Source organism: Magnolia sinica, chromosome 2 (assembly GCF_029962835.1).
Source record: "Magnolia sinica isolate HGM2019 chromosome 2, MsV1, whole genome shotgun sequence".
Lineage (NCBI taxonomy): Eukaryota > Viridiplantae > Streptophyta > Magnoliopsida > Magnoliales > Magnoliaceae > Magnolia > Magnolia sinica.
Window position 1 is genome coordinate 126780755 of NC_080574.1, and position 22392 is coordinate 126803146.

Consider the following 22392-nt stretch of genomic DNA (forward strand, 5'->3'; position numbering starts at 1 on the left):
ATTATTTTACGATCCATATGCTAAAAAAAGAATGATTGAAATGAGGATGTTGAGAATTGAGATGAATGAGTGGCAGACTGAGGAAGATAGAATTAGGTCATGTAGGATAAGGCGATGTGGGAGAAGGAACTTCCCTAGTGTGCATGGAGTTTCCATGTGGGGGCCCATAGTTTGGTGATCCAATCATTGAGATCGTGGCTCACATCAGAGATTGACCATGCCCAAAGAACTCAAAGTTTGGTGATCCAATCATTGAGGTTGTGGCTCACATCAGAGATTGACCATGGCTAAAGAATCTTACCTTTGCATGCAAACAGATGATTAAGAAGTACACCAAAATCTACAATCAATGGAAACAAGGCTAAAGATTGGATGGTTAGCATTTTCCAATTACAGATATTTTAGTGGCATGGTCCATCCTTCCCCATTAGATAAATCACTTGATCAGTAACCCAATAGTGGGCTTCACAACAAACGAACTTCATGTGCAATGAGGAAGAAAGTTGCCTTTCAAAAACTGCTAATGGTCTGCCTAAACCCTAATGCTGCTTGCACATAGCACTTTTAGTCAGGTCACAAGACAGTTGTGCCATTACCTGACCCACACCCCTTGGACAACCCTAACTTTTTCAAAATGGAAAATATACTAGGAAACATGTCTTAATCCATAACTAGAATCAATGCTTTCAAAGTATAAATCTTCTGATTTTTGGAGTATATTTTTTCCTCAATATTTGATTTTTTTTTTTTTGGTTAGCTGGTGTGAATGGAATGATGGAACATGATTCATGCAGCAAACCCCAAGTAAGTGTGGGATAAAGGGTTAGAGGATGACAAAGATGACGATGTGAGTAAACTCAAGGTTGTGGCCATGAGGGCTAATAGAATGGTTTAAGACTTGGTTACTTGGACCAACTCGTTCGGCCCCAAGTCCATATGTGACTCAGCCGAGAGTTAGGGTGACTCTCCAATTTTCAATCGATTTGCAACCAGATCAGGTCCAACCAGTCTGAATCAACTTGAACAAGCTGCACAGGACTCATCTGCGCATAAAAACCTTGCTTATAATGTGATTTTATTCCACCGATTAAATTCTTAGAGAATGGCAATAGTTTTATATATATATATATATATATATATATATATATATATCAATTATAATAATTAGATCAAACTAATCAAACAATTTTATGAATATACCAACATGCATGTGTTATTTTCGCTTAGGGCATGTTTAGATACAGGGAATCCATGGTGTGAACAGGCAAAAAGTAAGGCTACTGAGCAATCAAAATAGCAGAAATGTCACATCAAGGGAAAACTTCTCTTCCCTGAGGATTCTGTCTATCCAAACATACCTATAATGCATGGAGGAATATATGACACAACCGGCATCTTTCCACAGTTTGTGCAAGTTCTCAACACTAACACCCGGGGCCCATGGTTTGGCAATCCAGACCTCCTTGCAGCTACCATAGTGAACTATGCTGCCAAAGTCTCCTCAATAGGATTGTCTTAACCTTTCGATCTATCCTTCCAGATCGAAAGACATTGAGAAAATTTTCAAGCTTGGTTGCTGGGATCTTCCAGTCAGGAGATTTTTTGGGGAACTAGCTGCTGATGTTGGGCTGCAATAGATCAATGGTCTGGATTATCAAATCAAGGGCCACTTGTCATAATAGGAAACCCGTGTATTCTGCAAAGATGTGTGTCATGTGTCATCTAATCACTCCTTAACATAAAGACAGGCAATGTTCTGGCTCACTAACAAGAAAGGTCACCATCATTATACCTTTTCAATACTCAGCTTTGAAGTCCATTCATTGGCTCTCCATTTGATTTTGCATATTATACATATGAATTTTACAGAGGGGATACTGTCGTGAGCAGCAGGCCAGTAGTCAAATGATGAAGAAATTAATCATGTGTAGTACGATATGGTGGTATCATACACTTGGCTGTGAGGTTGTGTTGGAGATAAGACGGACTTCATAGAGACTGTTCTCGCCTTTTGCTGCACCCATAGATTCAAAATCGTTATTTGGGCCTAAAATTCAAAGACAGTAAAAAGTTTAGATATACACATTGCTATTCCAACCAAAATGTATCTGTACTTGAACCGATGCTGTAGAAACTCACCAATTTCTGCAGTGATTCCAGGTCCAAAGAACGAAGCAAACTTCGCCTGATGCATGCCAACATTAAGACATGGGAAGATTAATACAAGTTGAAAATTCAGCTCAAGGGTTGAGCACCTAGCTTGGTGGCCAAATTCTCTATATGGCTATGAGAGTCCTCTCTCCAAACATGTGAGATCTGGGTGGGCCCATGGGTCAGGCCATTCCAATCATCAAGTTTGCCACATGTATGAAGAAGATGGATGGTTAAGAAAAATGACCAATGGCCTCATGGCACTTATATGGTGGGGCCCACCTGATGAATGCCCAGATCTCTCACGCACATCACACAACCGCATGTGTGGCAGAGTATGGTCATGGTCCGACTCCAATGAGTAGCCAAAGCACACTAGAAAATATTGAGAAGATAAGTGTAACATTGAGGTTTAGAGTAGACAAGCATAGCAAGGTTGGTGTGTTCAAACACTCAAAATAAGAGAATGAATTGAATCGATTCCTGAAAGTCCACAAATGATTATTTACCTGTCTTTGTTCAAAATCTGATAACTGCAATGCTTTTGCCTCAAACACAAGGACTAAGCAGTACTTTCCTTGTTCAGTGACCTATAAGGCAATAACTCAAACCATAAGAAGGCCAATATTGGACACTCATAACAAGATTAATAGGTTAAAAAAACTTAACTATCACTTTGGATGTGACCAAATTGTAATCACCTTACGTTGAGGAGCTCATGGCCATTTTAGGACATGAGAAAAATAATTTGCAATTTTGGACTATTGTTTCATGATTTTGTTAGAGTGGAAATAGAGTAATAGGATTTGTGTAGCTGACCCCCAATTACTTGGGATAAGGCTTTGATGATGATGAGTATAAATCCCAAAAACCACAAAGTATTTCTCTTGCGGCCTGAGCCAAAAGTCATTTGCTTGAGGTGACATGTGCCTTGTTGATTCATATGAATGTTCCAAAAAGTTTTTGAAGTGATGTAGTTTTGGCAGCATGCTATCTAATCAAATGACATCTATTATCCTAATGAGTCAGTTGCCTCATGCAGTTTGGTTTCCGAGGCGTTCCATTGCTTTCACTGCCCCCAAGGTTTTTAGGTGCGTATGCTTTTGTTCAGCAGTTGGAGTCGGGCTACGGCAAATTAGTTCCTAAAGCAGTTAAATGCATTTTTCTTAAGTATCCTAAAATGAAAAGGGGTTACATGTGTTGCAATTATTGTCTTTGAAGATAATATAATGCAGGGGCATTTTCACACTGGGCTCGAGTGGGGTAGCCCGTGGGATGCGGGGACACACTTAGGGTGGGTGACCCATGAGATTTGGGGCCCATGGGAGAGATCTCGTGTTCGAGACTCCTCAGCGGGGGTGATTAATGCACATTTCACACCGGGCTTGAGTGGGGTAGCCCGTGGGATGTGGGGACACACTCGGAGTGGGCGGCCCATGTGATTTGAGGCCCACGAAGGGGGTTCGGCCGAGATCCTAACCCATGGGATGTGGGGCCTGGGCAATGAGATAAAGGGATTAATTTGCCATACTCTAATAGTTCGACCTTTTACAGCAAGTGGCTAATTGTCCTACATCAAATTGGTATCAGAGCAGGAGGTCTCGTGTTCGAGACTCCTCACCGGGGGTGATTAATGTAGGGGCATTTTCACACTGGGCTCGAGTGGGGTCGCCTGTTGGTTGCAGGGGCACACTTGGGGTGGGTGACCCATGCGATTTGGGGCCCATGGGGGAGGTCTCGTGTTCGAAACTCCTTACCAGGGGTGATTAATGCGCATTTCACACCGGGCTCGAGTGGGGTAGCCCGTGGGATGCGGGGACACACTCGGGGTGAGCGGCCCATGTGATTTGGGGCCCACAAAGGGGGTTTGGCCGAGGTCCTAACCCATGGGATGTGGGGCCTGGGCTATGAGATAAAGGGATTAATTCGCCATACTCTAATAGTTCGAGCTTTTAGAGCAAGTGGTTAATTGTCCTACATCATAATATATTTGTGTTTATGTTACATTCTATAATTCCATTCCAATATTATCAAATAACAATAGATCTCTTGACTTGGAAGCTTCACCATCAGTACCTGTGCCTATTTTGGTTGAAGAAGACACCATCGAATTGCCTCCTTCCACTGGTTCATCCATTCTTATTGTTGTGCCTACACTCAAAGTCTACTCATGTTGAAAACGGGGAGATAGTGCCACCAATCATGATGTGCCACCCACCATATCTTCTTCCGAGCTTGTTGATCCAGTCACTCCATTTATATCACCTGATTATGATATCGCTATTGTTCTGAGGAAACGTAAGCCTGCGTGTACTGACATCCTATATTTAAATTTGTTTCTTTTTAGTGTTGCCTTATCTTTGCCATCTCATTCTGTTCCCAAATCATACTGGGAAGCTTTGTTGCATAAAGAGTGAAAGTAGGTTATAGAAGAATAAATGGCTGCACTTCATCAAAAGGACACTTAGACGCTAACTAGTCTTACCACTGGAAAATGTTTTGTTGATTATTGGTGGGTTTATACCATTAAATTTCAACCTGGTGGCATAGTTGAACAGTTGAAGGTTCGCTTAGTTGCTAGGGGATACATTCAGATTTTTGAGATTGACTACATGGAGACATTTTATCCAGTCATTTGTGTCATTCTTTCTGTTGTTGTTCATAAAATTGATGTTAAAAATGTCTTTCTTTATGTTAACTTCACAAAAGTCTATATGAAGCAACCACCAAAGTTTGTTGCTTAGGGAGAGTTAGATAAGGTTTACAAGACGATTTATGGGTTGAAACTTGAAATAATCATTGCATGCATGATTTGATAAATTTAGTAAGGTCGCATTAGCTTACGATTTTGTTCAAAGTCATGTTGATCACTGTCTTTATACAAAGAGGCGCCTGCGTCTCTAGTATGATTGTATTGGTTGTATACGTAGATAACATTGCGGTTACATGGAGTGATAGTAAAGGATTTGGGTATCTTTAGTATCATTAACGTCACTTCCTAATAAAAGATTTGGGCCATCTTTGATATTTCCTTGGGTTAGAAATTGTCAGATCTATTTGCTCATAAAAACATGCCTTTTTGGTACCAAGCCAATAGATATACCAACGGATCCAAATCATAAACTAGTTAGTGATCTAGGACACGTGGTTGAAGACCCAGGAAGGTATAGAAGATTGATAGAAAAACTTATTTACCTAACAATCACCAGGCCAGATATATCACGTTTTGTGAGTTCTCTTAGGGTGCCTCACATGGATGAAGTTGTTAGGTTTTTGCAATATTTTAAAAGAGCACTAGGGCAAAGAACTTTGTATAAATGAAAATATCATCTTCCAAGTTAGGGTATTCTCATGCAGATTAGGTAGGCTTTCGACTGATAGGAGGTCTACTACGGGTATTGTGCATTAGTGGGAGGAAATTTGGTTGTGTATGTTATGTAGAAGAGTAAAAAGCAGAGCATTGCTGCCCGATCAAGCATTGAAGTAGAATAAGGGCACTTCTCCGTGGACCATAACAAATGCAGTTAATAAAAGGAAAAGATCAAGTCTAGAAGCATACTTCCTCACGGATCATTTTCAGAATAGGTGCACTTCTCCGTGGAATTCCTCCACCCTAAATCATGAAGTGGAAAGAAATCAATGTCACAGCTGGAAAGCACATGAGATTATTTTTAAATCAAAAGATCCTGCATGTCACAATTAATTCAGACATTTAAAACAACAATGTTATTCTTTTTCAGCACTTCACAAGGTAACATATATACAACAATGTTTGCTTGGTAATGTAACAACATGGAATCATAGGAAATAATATTCTTAATGGAGGACTAAGTGGAATCATATGTAATATTCCCATAGTTTTGCTTTAATTTCTTTTTTCAAAGTTACTCGTAAAGTTTTTTTTAACTCGTCCAACTCAGCCAAGTCAATGAAAAGCCTTGCTGAGTTGACTCATCCAGGCCTCTGGGCGAGTTACAAGTTTAATCCTAGTTTTTAGACAAAGATGAAGGTGAAAGACAAGACCTGGCCAAAAATATCAGATCTGATTGCTTCATATGCTAGAAAGGGGGCTTTAGAAATTAGAATAAGAAAGTGTGAATAAATAAGAGATGTTGAGTAAGAAAGTAATAAAGAAGCACCGGGCTTGTAAAATGGCAGTAGGCAGATGGTAGCGGGACAACCAAGTAGACGGTAAGTGCTAGGAAAACCTTCATTGCCACTACACTCAATCTCTAGGTTTCAATTATTTAGACCTGCTCAAGTATCATGCTGGAGAAAATTTCAAATCCATGCATTCAGTAATCTCAATGAAACATGTGTTTGTGTGCGTAACAATATTTTGATGAATAAATTGCTCCAGATATGAATAAATGCACACCAGTTACTGATATAATTTGAACCAACAATGGAAATAGCAGTAACAATAAATGAATGGAAAAGAAGATATAAGATAATTTCGTTCTGCAGATTTCACAACCCATTGTGTCACTAAACAGACTGCTGGATGTTCAAGAGTTCCATAGATGCCATCCAGAAACAGAAGTTGAGTTTTGGAAGGTGAATTTAGGAAATGTACCTGACCATATTGGAATATCCGTTTTAAGGCCTCGTCCAAATGTTGTTCATCTCCATATCGAAATCTTATAACATCATTTCTGACCTAATGAGTGCACACAAAAAAGATATGCAATATAGTTAAATTACCAATAGCAAACCCGTGAATGAAGAAATGTCACACAAAAACTATATTTCTAAGCAACTGAAGGATACGCCATTGACCAATTTTAATTCATTACACTCACAATATTCAAATTCAAGTAGATGAATATTAAACCGTGGGTAGACTTCTATGTTAGTTTTGCACCATTTAAAAAAATGGTGGTGACCCATCCTCCTCACATGTGGCACTGATGTAAAGCTATCCAGACTATCCAAAATGTGGGTCCCATTGTGGATGGAGCATATATCTAAAATCACAGTGACCAAGCAATCCTAACCATCAAGTTAATGGCTATCAAATGGATGGGTAAAAGTAAAATAGTGAGTGATCCAAACATGAAATGAAAAATCAGATGGTTACTATTATCTTCTCAGTGCAAGTATTTGGTAATGCTCCATCAACAGTTGGGTTAGTGATTTGGCCGGACGGGATTGCCACACAACTATGCCATGTGTATGTATGTTTGAAGAGTCGCCAGTCACCACCCATTTTAAATGGTGCAAAAATTAGCACAGGAATCTAGCACTATTAAACTATAAGACAGTCTTGGTTTAAAACTGACATATGCTTAATCTTGACTTTCAAGAACGATGCAAGCCTTTAGCATCAAGATTACCTTATAAAACAGGGTTTGGAGGATGTCATGGCCTTTGAAAGAAAGGTTAGCAATTAGGCCATTGAGAAAGGGGAGGAGAGGGATTCGATCTTTGAGGCCAGGAGCCCAAAGATTGTGCACCAACATCAAAGAAGTTTTTCTCAACAAATATTTCTCTTTTATTTTATTTATAAGACACTAAGAAACCCAAGAATGATTTTTATCTTATGATTCTCATATAGTTGAGAACCCTCCATCCATTCCCGATTGCCAAAAAGAGAATGGTAACCATTACCATAGTGGCTGCCTACTCTATCCTTGATGCCAACTGCAAGTCCTCACATAAAAGTGCAATTAATTCAGAGACAATATGACAAAAAATAAGTAGTTGAGGATGACTTCACAACACTGAAGCAAGAACATAGAGAGTGGAGTATGCATGAAGGACCTATCGGGAGGAATACACACAGAGAGTGGAGTATGCGTGAAGGGTCTATCCTGAAGAATACACACGTCCCATTTTGATCTAGTTTAGCAGTTGAGTGTTACATCATAAAGTACAAGATATAAGGCTTCTTAACAAGCTTCTAAGTAGCTCACATATGAAGACCATGAAATTCATCATGGATTTTTAGGAGGTTTTGATAGCCTCACATGCACCTCTGTCCGATGGTTGACAGGCCTGAGTTCTTTGCCAGAGGATCTACACAGTGGGTCCATCCTGATACATGGCTAGGATATCATATACACGTGCCAGTTAGCTCATATAGCCATGTGTAGAGCTGCATGTGGGGGCTGGGAAACCTCTAGATTTGGATTATACATAACAATGGGGATGGGTCACTCCAATCCTTTGGGCTCCAACTTTGGCACGGAGGATGAAACCAGCACAAATTACCATCTCATGGTGTTTTTTGCCTTTCCATCTAAACGTTAGAAACTGAAAAGGCCTTAACACATGCACAGTTCCCTTTTTCATAAGGCCGTCAATAGCTTGAGCTAACTCCTTGGACTTCCAGGTTCAGCATACCATGGGCCAGGCATCTGTCTCATTTCTAGGCTCGCATTCTGGCCTAGGACAGTGCGTGGCCCTCATTTTCAAGCTCGAAAAGTAAACAGGCTAGACCAGAATGCAGATTTGCAACAATTTTCTGTTGAGAGCAGACCAAACCCCATGGGCTGGGCCAGACCTTATCCATGCACATGCCCATGTTTGGGCATAAATTTCTGACCTGAAATGAATGCCAGCCTGATTTGATCAGTCTTGTCAATCGAAAAGCACACAAGAGATCAAGCATGGGATCATTTTGATCGCACATGGGGGGCCCACTTAATTAGACATGCGGGACTCCATGTTACACGCATATTAGCTTTAGGTTTTTAATTGGATTACTTTTTGTTTATGTTTTCTTTTCTTTATTTAGCTTAACCTATGTAATATCTGAAGTAAGGCTAAGCAAGGAGAGTAATTTTGTCTTTTGTTTATTAGCAGGGCTTCTTTCTTATGTTTAGCCTACAAATAGGCCCTATGGGATTTCTGAAACTATGCTTGGATTATGATAAATAAAATTTACAGCTTTTTGTACTTGTTTCGTAGAAAATTGTCGCAAAGGAGGGAGATGTCTCTAGACTAGTGCAGTGTTGGGTTCATAACATTCCAGTTTGAACCCCAAACGAGCTATGGCGGACCCTGACATGGCCCAAGCCTCGCTACTTGTTCCTCTTATTTTTATGCAAACAATTTGGTGCAATATAGAAAATCTAGGAAGCACTATCAGATCCATTATCATGAGCATCAACTGCTTGCAATATATGGGTCCTTACTCTTGCTCGGGTGGTAGACTCTCAGGAGTTTCAACACCTGATCAAGGGTTTGAGTACCCATAGGTGGTGAAATCCCACTACGGCGTAAGTGTGTGTGTGTTTTAAAAAAAAAAAAAAAGTGCTTGCAATATATGTAGCAGAATTGAAGAATCAAACTGAAATTGATTAGATTTAATACACTCATTGCAGAGGATCCAATCCTCCACTTGCCGCCATAAAATTAAAAATTTCTCACATAAAATAATAGAAAATAAATTAAAAATGATAAAAATGTGGAGTCACACCACACAAGACCCAAGGGAATCACTCCCAAAGGGTTACTAGAGGCATCTCACCACTAGTTCTAGAAGAATCTCTCTCCTAGGCTTGTATCCCATCTCGGGAAGCAAAAAAGGCAACTTTACTCCAGTGTTTTCAGAAGCGCTGTAGCGCACGCTATGTAGCGTAGCGTGGCAAAAACTTTACATAGCGTACACAAGTAGCATAACTCCCTGGTAGCGTAAGCTACATGGCATGTAGCGTAGCGTAGATAGCTATCTGAAATATCATTTTTTAAAGAGTTTTTTCTATGTTAATTTAACACCTATATTAAAATGGTGATGACTTAATACCTATGACATGTGGCACTACATTAAACTAATTCGGACCATCCAAATTGTGGTCCATATCGTGGATAGAGCACTTACATCAATCTAAACAATCCAAATTGTGGTATATATCATGAATTTGTGATGTTTCAATAAATGAAAAAAAGAGGTCACACTTAAGGATGTCTAAAGGCAAAGAGAGAGATTTTGCATGGAAATAAGTAGTTGATGATCCAGATTCGTAGTCAAGAACTCATAAAAATTATGCATTTTGTAAATTTTATCATATTTTCTATTATTTTAATTAAAAAAATATTAAGGATAGTGTAGCTTATGTTGGAGTGATAAAGTCCCTTGATATACATTGATACACCACACTCTGACAGCTTAAGCTTTTAGAGTGAATGGTTGTTTGACATGGTATCAGAGCGGAAGGTCCTATGTTCGAATCTCGAGAGCAGCAAATATGCCTCGCTAATATATTATTCTCCCACGGGGGATCAGGAAAAATCAGGTCCGGCCTAGGGACCAGGAAATCAAGCCCGGTCTATTTATGGTGAGAGTGTCCCTCCACTTTTTTCAGTATGTTCCCGTGCGGAGTTCCCACCTCGCACGTGTGGGGGGGTGTTGGAGTAATAAAGTCCCTTGATATACATTGATACACCACACTCTGACAGCTTAAGCTTTTAGAGTGAATGGTTGTTTGACAGCTTATGCTATATGCTATGTAGCTTACGCTACATGCTATAGAGGGCTAAGCGTCATGCTATACGCTACACACTATTTAAAACACTACTTTATTCAAACAAAAATATCATGGCATTCCCATATATCTCATACATATGCCTTATATAGCCTCATATTGATGTGGACATCAGTGGTGCACCATTTAGAGTGTACCAAAAGAGGTATCGCCGACAGAGTACCGGAGTGGAGGAGTTGATGTGGATGGATATTGGGTCCATCGAACCCATTTTCTGACGCGCTACAAGTGCAGGAGTGGCATGACTGCAACCCTGACCATAGATTCATGGGTCGAATTTCACACCCTACCACACGGGTATTTTAGTTTTAGGCTTTTTTTTTTGGTTCTTTTCCTTATTTCAAGGGCTTTATTGCACTTTCTTTACTTTTCGTCTTTTTTTTTTTTGTTATTTTCTTGTTTACAGGGGCTTTAGTGCACTTTTACTTTTTCCATAGCTTATATATACATTGTGAGAAACCCTATTTTCATTATTATTGAATGAATAGAAATTTGTCTCTTTTCTTCCTCTTTATTCAAGAGATTAGGGTTTCAGGATTGACCCTTGGGTGTTGAGGATTCCACCCCGATTTCAGGTTTCCCTATTTCTAAGATCTTTGAAGTGCAGGAAAATGTAAGAATCATCCTCATTCTTTTCTTTTAATGACAAAAGGACCTATACCTCCTTCATCTCGAACCCCTCATCCTTCACCCCTTTCGTTCCTCTTTGGATATCCTCTTTCTAGTTCGAACGGAAAAGAGTGATGATTAGTTAGTAGAATCAGATCCAAGTTTAATCGTGGACTGACTTGTGCTAGATCTGGGATATCCTCATATCTCGAGGTCATCCCTTTTTTTACTGTTTACATGATCTTATGCTGAGGGGCATGATCCTGACGGAATAACCTCATCTTTGTGTTAAGATTTACTCAATCCTTTTGATTGGAAATGGTTAATTAATTAGTGTATTTATTTGAATATTCTTTAAACTGATTATACATGCATCTAGGGTTAGGTCATCACATGTCCCTGCATCAAATTTGGTATTAGATCTCAATTTTAGCGTAGGTCAGTTTATTGTCAATCCGTCTTTGTAGTAAAAATTTTCTACAGAAACCCTTTACCCAAAATTTAAAAATCGTTTAGGTTTCGGGTGACCGCTCTGCGTAGGGGGCATATTTTGTTGAGTTTAGCTAACCCTTTTTCCTAGGTTTTGTTGAGTGCCCATATAGATCTAGGTCATATGTCGTAGTTGTATTGCATTCGTATCATCGTTTTTACCCCTTTCTGGCACATAGATCTAGGGCCATTCACTTGTCATTCCTAGTGTATGCCCAAGTGCACTGGTCGTGGGTTCAGTCTCCATTACACCATGGACTCCGATCAATTTACCAAGGCCATGGAGGGCCTAACTAAGAGAACGGATCAACAGTTTCGAACCTTGAGGGATAATATCGCGTAGCAGTTTACTCATCAGGATGGTAGGTTTATGCGTATAGAGGAGAGAATTGTGCGTCTAGAGGCTGATATTCCAACCACCAATATAGGTGGAGCCTAGGTGATCCCTGACACTGGGGATGTCGATCAGTCCCAAGTTGTAGGCCCTGATCCGCCTAGGGATGGTTTGAGCTTAGACAAGGCCCGTGGGCCTGGCAACGACACAATGGGGTGTATCCATTACCACTCATACACAATCGTGATCATGTTCTTCTCACCCAATGGGAGAGCCATGATGAGGTGCGTTGTCGGCACCCCCAAAGATATCATGAGCACGAGGACCCTGTTACTAAGGTCATGAAGGGCATCAAGGTTGACGCCCCCAGTTTTGATGGGAGATTGGACCCCAAAGTTTTTTTTTAACTGGTTAGCAGACATGGACCACTTCTTTGAGTGGCATGATCTGCCAGACCTACGGCGAGTTAGGTTCGCCAAGATGAAATTGGTGGGCCAAACAAAACTATATTGTGGGAATGTGGAGCATCGCCGTGAGCGATCTGCAGAGGGGCCGGTTCTCTTTTGGATTGAGATGAAAGAGTTGTTACGAGAGAAATATGTTCTCGTTTCTTACAGGTAGAGACTGTTGGATCCATGACATATTTTGCGCCAAGGATCCATGATGGTGACGGAATACATCGCCAAGTTCGATGAATATATGATGAGGTGCGATGTGGATAAGGACCCTGCTGTGGTTCTGATGAGGATATCAGAGAACCTACTCGAATGTACCAAAGATGGAGATGACCACCCAAATCGGCGTGGCTTTCTTTATGGATGGGAGATGAGTTTCGGATGGGGCCCGTCAGGCCATTTTGAAGACCCCACTTTGGGATGATGCATGTGGGTTGCTTAGGAGATCATTTTAGTCATAAGATTTCTATTTCATGTCGATCCGACCATTGGATCTTGTCGATCAGGCCATTGGGCCACCAGATCTTTTAGATCTGGGCCCCTTGGACTCTGATCTTACTTTGTTTATGTTTTTTGTTATTTTTAGGAGTTATTTGATGATTGAGATTGATAATATATATTTTAGTTTTATTATTTTGGATGATGGGCCACTTAAGTGACAAGCATAGTTGTAATTTTGCTGGATTTTAATTCCGAATTTTTAATTATAAAGCACAGGGAGGGTGGAGTTCCAACCCTAGCGGAGATTTGAGAAGAAAAAAAAAGAGAGGCTCTCTTGTGTGAAGAAATTTTCCTCATTGTTTTCTAAGGTTTTTTTTTTTTTTTTAAACATTACCTTCCAATTAAATTGTGGAAGGGTAAAAGCTTGTTGGGTGGTGGATTCCCCAAGGTATTCTTCGTCTTACATCATTCTTCTTTCTTCGAAAGGTATTTTTCTTCTTCTCTTGTCTTTCTCTTTTCCTTTCCATTACAACATTCTAAACCCTAGATCTTCAATTTCCTATTTTTCCCAATTTTTAAAACCCTAATTTTTCAAATTTTAGATTTTCTCCTTCCTAACCCTAATCATAAAACCTACAAATCTGTCCTTTGAGCGTGGAACGTGCTTATGCTAAATTGAAAGTTCTATCCTTCCATCGGTTCTAGTTTTAATTGATTTATGTGATTTCCTAGCATGTATGCATGTGATTTAGATTAAATCAAATTTTATTTCATATTGTTTACTCTTAATTGATTGGTAGATTAGCATCTTTTGTTAATTGAATTACTTTATAGACTCTTTCATAATCTCCACGTTGCATGCTAACATTAAATCATGTGTCTTGCATCAAATTTGGCATCAGAAACCATAGGTTTAGCGTAGGATTTTTGTGTTGCATTTATGTTAGAGTCACATCTAGGGTTAGTAGAACATTCATTGCATATAGGATCATATTGCTGATTTTTTTTTTTTTTTTAGTATCATATTGCTGAATTTTCAGTATAGGAATCTCAGGGTATCACATTGCTGAATTTTCAGTTTGGCACCCTTAGATTACTACCCTGCTGAATTTTCAAACATCATATTTGAGGATAGTGGCTTGCTGAATTTTGTGGTTGGTGTGTCCAGCTTGATCTTTAGGTTAGTTTTATCATTGTCCCAGGACCTAGAGTTTCCCTTTTGGAGTTATCTTGTGTATGCCCCCACTCGTTTTGGATGTGGCTTTGGTCTACATCCCGCTATGAATCTAGAGCAGATTAATGAGGCCCTTAACGCTATCAACAACCGTCTGATGGCTATTGAAGCACACAATAGGACCATGACAACTCAATTGACCGTGATCAATGCGTGTGTCAATTGGCTTGAAGCCTCCCTTCAGGAAAACTCCGACACTCGAGAAGATGTCCAATCACAAGTCGGGGATCAAGTTGAGACTATTCAACTTGCAATTATTAGCCGCGCCTTAAGCCAAATTGTAGAAAGTGATGATTGACGCAGGGATTCAATTTTTCACACTCATACTGTAACGACCTTGGAATTTCTGTGCTAATCTTTCCTTAAGTAGTTGTTTTGGGGTAATTAGCGCTTTACTCGATTGCTTGTGCAATCCGCATCAATCACTTTAAATTGTATCTGCATGGCTCTAAACGTGTAGATTAGTGAGCGCTACGTTACTCTGAAATCTGGGATCCATCGCTAAATCCAGTTGTTCTGGGGAATTTTTGGAAGATCTGGATCGGACCTGGACCGCGCGTCGAAAGTCCGATGGCGATGATCTTAGGCTGTTGCGGTCACCGAGTTGGGCTTGATCTTCACCTCGAAAATCAAGTCGATCTGATGTTCTGGGTCGATTTGCTTGAGCTCGGAGTGAAGAGTGTGAGAACGGTTGGAATTTAATAAGCTTTTATTGAAATCTGAGTCGTGTCGCTTGCGCGACGATTTTAAGCATTCTGACCGTTGGATTCTGACCCAATTTCACCCTCTGATCAGGATGGTTGGCCCAGGCATATCCTAGTGCTTGTGGACCTGATCGAGTTTCCGTGACCGTTGAATTGAGTGTGGTCCGCCACGGCTGATCTGAAGAGCCGGTCGGTATGAAATCTCTGCTTGACCTAGATCCATGGTCAAGGAGCTTAAGTCCGACCTTTCGTGGTTATAGGCCCACCAGAAGTGCTTCGTTGGATCGAGAAAGGTGTGCTTTGGTTATAACCTAAGTATACCTTGACCCTGGGGTTATTTCCATCATTTTAAGGCCTATATATAGTCCTTAAACCCTAGCTCTCATTTTCATACGAATTTTCTCTAACCCTAGCTTGGAAAGAGAGTGGAAAAGAGAGAGAGAGTGAGAGAGATAAGTTGGTGAATCATCTTGATTCTTCCTTGTTCTTCTTCATCTTCGAACCTTCACTTTGAATCGTTCTTCTGACGATTCTGAGTTCCTTTGGGGTAAGTTAACCCAACCCTAACCTGTGTTAGAGCTTAGATTAGACTTGGTGTTGTTGTATCTCATTTCTATCCTTATTTTAGGGTATTCTAGCGCCGTTGACGAAGACAACTCGTCCAAATCAGCTCGGCGGTTCTTTCTTTGCTTAAGGTGCGGACTTTAAGTGTATAGGTTATGGTTTTCAAGGCTTTCAATCCCAGTTAATGATTTATTCTTGCTATGGATGAGATTTCACATGCCAAATGTTGTGTTTACATTGCTTTCCTGACATGCATATGCTATATTGAGATTTGTGTATTCTAAGTGTATTTATAAAGTACCGTATACGTATAAAATACGCACTTGTGTTTGCCATGATTATTTGTCATGTATGTATGCTAGATGCATGTATGACGACTCCTTGGTAAAAGGAATTGTCTAAGTGCATGTATTTCAACATGCGTCATGTATGTTGTTCCATGTATGCTAAGTGTTTGTAGAAATGCATGAATGATCTAAGTGTAACTTATTACACTTGTTGCGGGCGTTGAGAAGTGATTCTCAATACTCCTATGGATGCGCATGTTTTCCTTTATGCAGTTACATTCCAAGTTATTTAAATTCAAGCATCTCATATGCTTACATTTATGTTAAGTTGATATTCTTCAGATGTGTATGTACCATGATCTGAGTTGTTGATCCATTACTGCTTTACATTCCATATGAATATCTGTAGTTGTGTAAGGTGTTTGGGACTATGCCTTAGTCCAGGAAATCGGTAATTGACCCTTTGAATCGTGGTTGAGATTGCTTTCGCCACGTAAGACGTATTAGACGAACCCGAGTCGTATTAGAGTTGTCGGCAGTGGTTTGGCCACGCGGAGTGTTTGCACACTCTATGTCGCTCAATTCGACGTGCGCTCGTGCTAGTCGAGTTCGTCAAGTAACCCGATTGTCCGATGTATGTTAACCATGTATGGACGCTACTGCTTGAATCTAGGGTATCGAACTTACCAGTGAAATCCTAATAACCATGGTACACGATCCGCTAAGACTCATGAGCCGGACATGGTGGTATGGGACACCGTGGTCGAGTGTCGGCCTACGCTGGGGTGACGAGCCTCCCGTAGTGACTAGTGAGCAACTAAACTCGTGAGCCGATTATGGTGGTATGGGACACTATATTCGTGCTGTTGTCGGCCTACATTGATTGGTGACGAGCCCTTTGTAGTGACCTCGAGCATACCCGGATACCGCAAGGAGGTGACGAGCCGATCTGTGGTAGTAAGGGCATGAAAGGCGTGCATTGATTGGTGACGAGCCCTTTCTATATGACCTCAACTATATGATCGTATGAGATATCTAGGATTGACGACCCTAGTATGGATCACTGTTTGGATGGTGATATGAGGAAGGTATCTTAGCTTCCCAATCTGGCTGTGTGAAAAGGACTAATAACACTTGGTAATCATATCCATGCACCGCATTTGCATGTGCTTTGTAGATGTGGCGCACTTTGAGGCGATGTCATGCGTAACATAAGATGAAGACGCCGAGGGTGTACGCGTGAGGGCACGCATCATATTGCATTCATACTTGCATTAACAAGAGTACTTAGGATTTAATTACTTATCTGCTTTATCATTCTTGTTTGATTGAACCGATAACATGTTAACTAGTGCCTTATTGTTCCACCGAGTTGATCACTCACTCCCACGTTTAAGGCGGTGTTACACACCCACCGGACTCTGTCTTAGGCCCTGATGGTGCATATGTGGATGCGACGTCTGAGGCAGAGCGGGAGCTGGATGACGACGAGGCTGCCTTCTCCTATATGCAGTTTTCAGACGGGTTCTAGCGAGCCTCGGTCTGTTGCGCGGGATCTTTGGGATTATTTTTGGAATCTTAAATGATGTAACTTGATACTTATAATTTTGTTAAATAACACTTTCAAATGATCTGGCTTGTATATGTAATTCAGGGGTTTACACTTGTACACATATTTTCCTATAAGTCTTCCGCTTGCTTTATTCACTTATCCCTGAATCATATCTGTGTTTTGGCTTAATCTATTCCATGTTTTATGCACTAATACAGTCAACATACATCCATCATTAAATATGTTGCATAAGTGATGTTTTGGAACTCGGGAGCTGAGTTATGCTCGACCCCCGAATTTCAGGGCGTTACACATACCAAGTGTGGTAGCAAAAACTGCAAGGTGATCATTGATAGTGGCAGTTGCATCAATGTGGTATTTGCTCGCACCGTGGACCATTTAGGTATGCTAGTTGTTCCTCACCCTCAACCCTATCGAGTCTCATGGGTTGATGCATCTTCAATTCTGATTTCTCAGTATTGTCCCATTCCCATCCAGTTTTGTTCCTATACGGACATGTTGTGGTGTGATGTTTTGCTTATGAATATATGCCACATCATTTTGGGTAAGCCTTGGTTGTATGCCATGGACGCAACACTATTTGGTCGCTCGAATATGTGTTCATATCTGTATGGAGGCAAAAGGATTGTCTTAAAGTCTCTCCCGCTCAAAAGCATCCCTAAAAAGGAGGACGTCAAGACATGTGGTCTTGAAGGTGTGACGAAACTCCAGCTTAAGTCTCTTCCTATAGTTAATGCCAAAGAGTTTGAAAGAGAGACTAAAACTAATTTGACATTGTATGCCCATGTGGCAAGTGAGGTCACACCTAAGGCTATTATGGAGATGCCACCTGAGGTTACACCCGAGGTTAGTGTAGAGTTACCATCTGAGGTGAGTCCGATATTGGAGTCCTCCAGTGTTGTTATTCCAGAGGACATACCGGATGAGCTTATACCCGTGCGAGACATTCACACATTAATTTTACTAAACCTTCATCACGATCAAATGAGTCCTGGGGAGGACATGGATTTGGAAAGATAAGTAGATGAGCCTAGGAGACCTATAGATTGCATACCCAGGTTTGTGCTCCATAGCCCTTCAGAGTTTGCATATGCATCTATTTAACATACGCATGACTTGCATGTGGAGATTAGAAAAAGAATCAATATAAGTAATGAAACATACATAATGATTGCTGACTCACACCATAGGTTTAAAGAGTTTGTTATGGGTGATGAAGTCATGATTAAATACGTCCAAAAAGGTTTCCACAAAGAATCATAAAAAAATTACAAGCCCATAGCGCTGGACCATATAAAATCTTAAAAAGACTGGGTTCGAATGCTTATTTGATAGATCCTCCACCTAACATGGGTATTAGTTCCATCGTGTTTGACACCTAACATGTGGGCCTATGCTACGGGCATGAAGCTTCTCCGTGGAGTACCTAGATCCATCGTGTTTGACAGAGATACTAGGTTCACTAGTTATTTTTGGAAGACCCTCTGACATCTTTTGGGTAAGAAGCTCCAGTTTTCTTCAGCATATCATCCCTAATTAGATGGTCAAACAGAAGTAATGAACCGTAGCCTAGGGAATTTGTTAAGATGTCTGGTTGGAGACCACCATAGGACCTGGGACACTGTTCTTCCCTCAGCAGAGTTCGCATATAATTCTTCGATGAACAGGTCCACAGGAATGAGCCCGTTTGAAATTGTTTCAGGTCTTAGACCCCGAGCCGCCATAGATTTGATCCCCATGACTACCCCACAACGTCCTTCAGAGTTAGGAGAGTCCTTCACCCAGCGTACACATGTATTGCATAATGAGATTAGGAGGAAGATTAATTCAAGTAATGAACATTATAAACTTTCCGTTGACACTCACAGGAGATTTAGGGAATTTCAACCTAGAAATAACGTCATGGTTTGTATTAGGTTTGATCGGTTTCCACCTGGATCCATGAAGAAGCTTCATGCCCATAGCATAGGCCCACAAAAAATTGTGAAAAGGTTGAGGCTAATGCTTATGTTGTTGATATCCCTGCTACCATGGGCATTAGTTCCACATTTAATGTGGCAAATTTAGTTTCTTTTCACGAGCCATTATCTCTATCCACTAGTTCCCATGTTTCTTCTCAGACCCTCCCTATATATGGACCTTGGCCACGGCCTAATCTTCCAATACCCATCTTAACTTCTCTTCCACCTGCACCGAGAAGAGACGAGATAGAGGAAATTTTGGACTCTAAGGCCGTTTCCACTCGCTCCGAGGGTTTCCAGAAATTCCTAGTCAAATGGAGGAACAGGCCCATTATAGATAACCCTTAGATCACAGAAGCAGAACTACATCATATCGACCCCAATTTGCTCAAGAGATACAGGAGTTCACTTTCGCCAATGGCGAATTCTTCCTACCTGGGAAGAACTGATGCGGACATCAGTGGTGCACCGTTTAGAGTGTACCAAAGGAGGTGACATCGCCGATAGAGTACCGGAGCGGAGGAGTTGATGTGGATGGACGTTTGGTTTATCGGACCCATTTTCTGACATGCTACGAGTGCAGGAGCGGCATGACTGCACCCTGACTGTAAATCCATGGGTCGGATTTCACACCCTACCACACGGGTGTTTTAGTTTTAGGCTCTTTTTTTTCTTTTTTCTTTTTTTTTCTTTTTTTTTGTTATTTTTCTTATTTCAGGGGCTTTATTGCACTTTCTTTACTTTTCGTCTTTTTTTGTTATTTTATTGTTTTTAGGGGCTTTAATGCACTTTTACTTTTTCCATAGCTTATATATACATTGTGAGAAACCCTATTTTCATTATTATTGAATGAATAGAAATTCATCTATTTTCTTCCTCTTTATTCAAGATATTAGGGTTTCAGGATTGACTCTTGGGTGTTGAGGATTCCACCCCGATTTCAAGTTTCCCTCGATCTTCGAGGTGCAAGAAAAGGTAAGAATCATTCTCCTTTTTTTCTTTTTACGACAAAAGGACCTATACCCTCTTCATCTTGAACCCCTCATACTTCACCCCTTTCGTTCCTTTCTGGATATCCCCTTTCTAGTTCGAACGGAAATGAGAGATGATTAGTCAGTAGAATCAGATCCAAGCTTAATCGTAGACCGGCTTATGCTAGATCTAGGATATCCTCATATCCCGAGGTCCTCTCTTTTTTTACTTTTTACGTGATCTTATGCTAAGGGGCATGATCCTGACGGAATAACCTCATCTTTGCGTTGAGATTTACTTAATCCCTTTGATTGGAAACAGTTAGTAATTGGTGTATTTATTTGAATATTCTTTAACCTGATTATACATGCATTTAGGGTTAAGTCATCACATGTCCCTGCATCACATATCTCCTACTTAAAGTGAAAGAAACCAAGGCTTAAACCCTATTGGTCCAACTAAAAGAACTTGCCTAAATCGTCTCAACTTGCAACTGAAATGGAGATACCCAAAGGAAAACCAAATATAGAGTTTTGATCTCAAAACTCTCTATATGCCAATCCTATAATAGTGATGCAGGCCCACGGTACTTCTTTGCAATTTGGTGTTGATATCTCATTGATTCGATAACCAGGTTGCACCAAATAGCCCTATTGGGCAGTACAATTAGCACAAAACCCTGCAATATGCATTTGGTTGGCATACCAAGGCATATATGGGCATTTTGTAACCATCCGGTTGAATGTCTGCCCCCCTATAGGTGAAGTGTACCATTGATCTTGTCCAGATCATTCACCAGAACCATTGATAGGATCCTGATCTTTATCAGCTCAATCTGGAACCATGATATGGGTCTTGAACTTCAATCTGGATGGTTGAGTAGGTCGGATCTTTAACCAGGACCCAATCAGTGGACTTGATCTTAAATCAACCAACGGGACCGCTTGTGCCGTTCCATTGGATGGTCAAATGATCTTGCATCACGGTAGACGTGTCTTTTGTTTGGTGTACCTTTGATAAAAGGTTTTAAGTCCTTATTCGATAATATGGTGATGCAAAGAGCAGTTCCTGAGCTCGTAAACGTAACATACTTCACCAGTCCGTCATAGTGATATGATAACAAGTGTATCCAACTTGCATCTGTTCCATGTTCAACTTGTTATCTTCATTACTTGATCTGCATCCTATAACTTGGAAATAGACAAATACCAGTGTCGGACAGTGTCCTTTAAAGTCAGATCAGCTGACACGCCACACATCTGTACACATTAAATAATAAAATACTATTTTCTAATAGTATCGTGTAATTATTTACATGTAAAAAATCCCAAAATAAATCATAGCAATAATAAACCTAAAAATCAATTATTTATATGTAAAATAGCATAAAGAAAAAGATAATAATAGTTAAGAGTTAAAATTTAGTTTTTAAATGACCCATGTTCATTATTGTCACAACATAGACAACGATTGGTGTCAAAAGGGCACAATACAAAAAGTGGCATGTCCTTGTTACATGGGATCTTTCAATACAAAAAAATTAACATATCTTACTTTAGTAACAAATTGACATATCTTAATTTAGTCATGGACCCATGGGAAGAACGCAACAATTGCAAATGCCAATGTTTGTTAAAGAAAACAAGCTAGCTTACAAAAGCTGATTTCGGAGCAAGAGTACAATTTGGAGGTTTCGAAAGTGACCAAAGCATTGTTTAGAATTACCTGCTTAAGAATAGGAGTGGCACACGTTTCCCTCAACATCTGAGCATCAGAGTAGGTTATGCACGGCACTGGTTTGAGCTCTGCATACTACATGATAGGAAAGGGTACATTCAAGACAAAAATTCGTATTCTCAATTTATCTTTAGAACTGCAACAAGCAAGCAGTATAATAATTTTCCATGCATCATTAACATCATCAACTGTTATGTCAATTTAAGCTATTTAGGCCATTTTCTAATTGGAACAAGTGAAACAGTATACCTAAGGGTGTTCTTGGTTTCTTCCTTAGTGTAGTGGAGTTGGTTGTGATTAGAAGATGGCATATGGGCCTGACCTGGGATGACAAATATCAAATTCTGGATAGGTCCACCCTGACAGGCCCAGCCTAACAAGTTCAAAATCCA

The 22392-nt window shown here is 40.3% G+C and overlaps 1 protein-coding gene across 3 annotated transcripts in view; it reads right to left on the reverse strand.

Annotated features, from left to right (window-relative positions):
- Positions 1–1765: 1765 nt before the first annotated feature.
- Positions 1766–22392, reverse strand: part of LOC131237580 (uncharacterized) — a 33632-nt gene continuing 13005 nt past the window's right edge. Inside the window, exons 4-9 of one of the 3 annotated variants that reach the window (XM_058235422.1) lie at positions 21989–22075; positions 6728–6811; positions 5711–5764; positions 2661–2741; positions 2140–2185; positions 1766–2014 (exon numbers count right to left, since the gene is read on the reverse strand). In XM_058235422.1, coding sequence (XP_058091405.1) covers positions 1947–2014; positions 2140–2185; positions 2661–2741; positions 5711–5764; positions 6728–6811; positions 21989–22075 — 420 coding nt within the window. In that variant the 3' untranslated portion in view covers positions 1766–1946. The remainder of the gene's footprint in view (positions 2015–2139; positions 2186–2660; positions 2742–5710; positions 5765–6727; positions 6812–21988; positions 22076–22392) is intronic. The other 2 variants (XM_058235425.1, XM_058235424.1) reach the window with 2 other exon arrangements.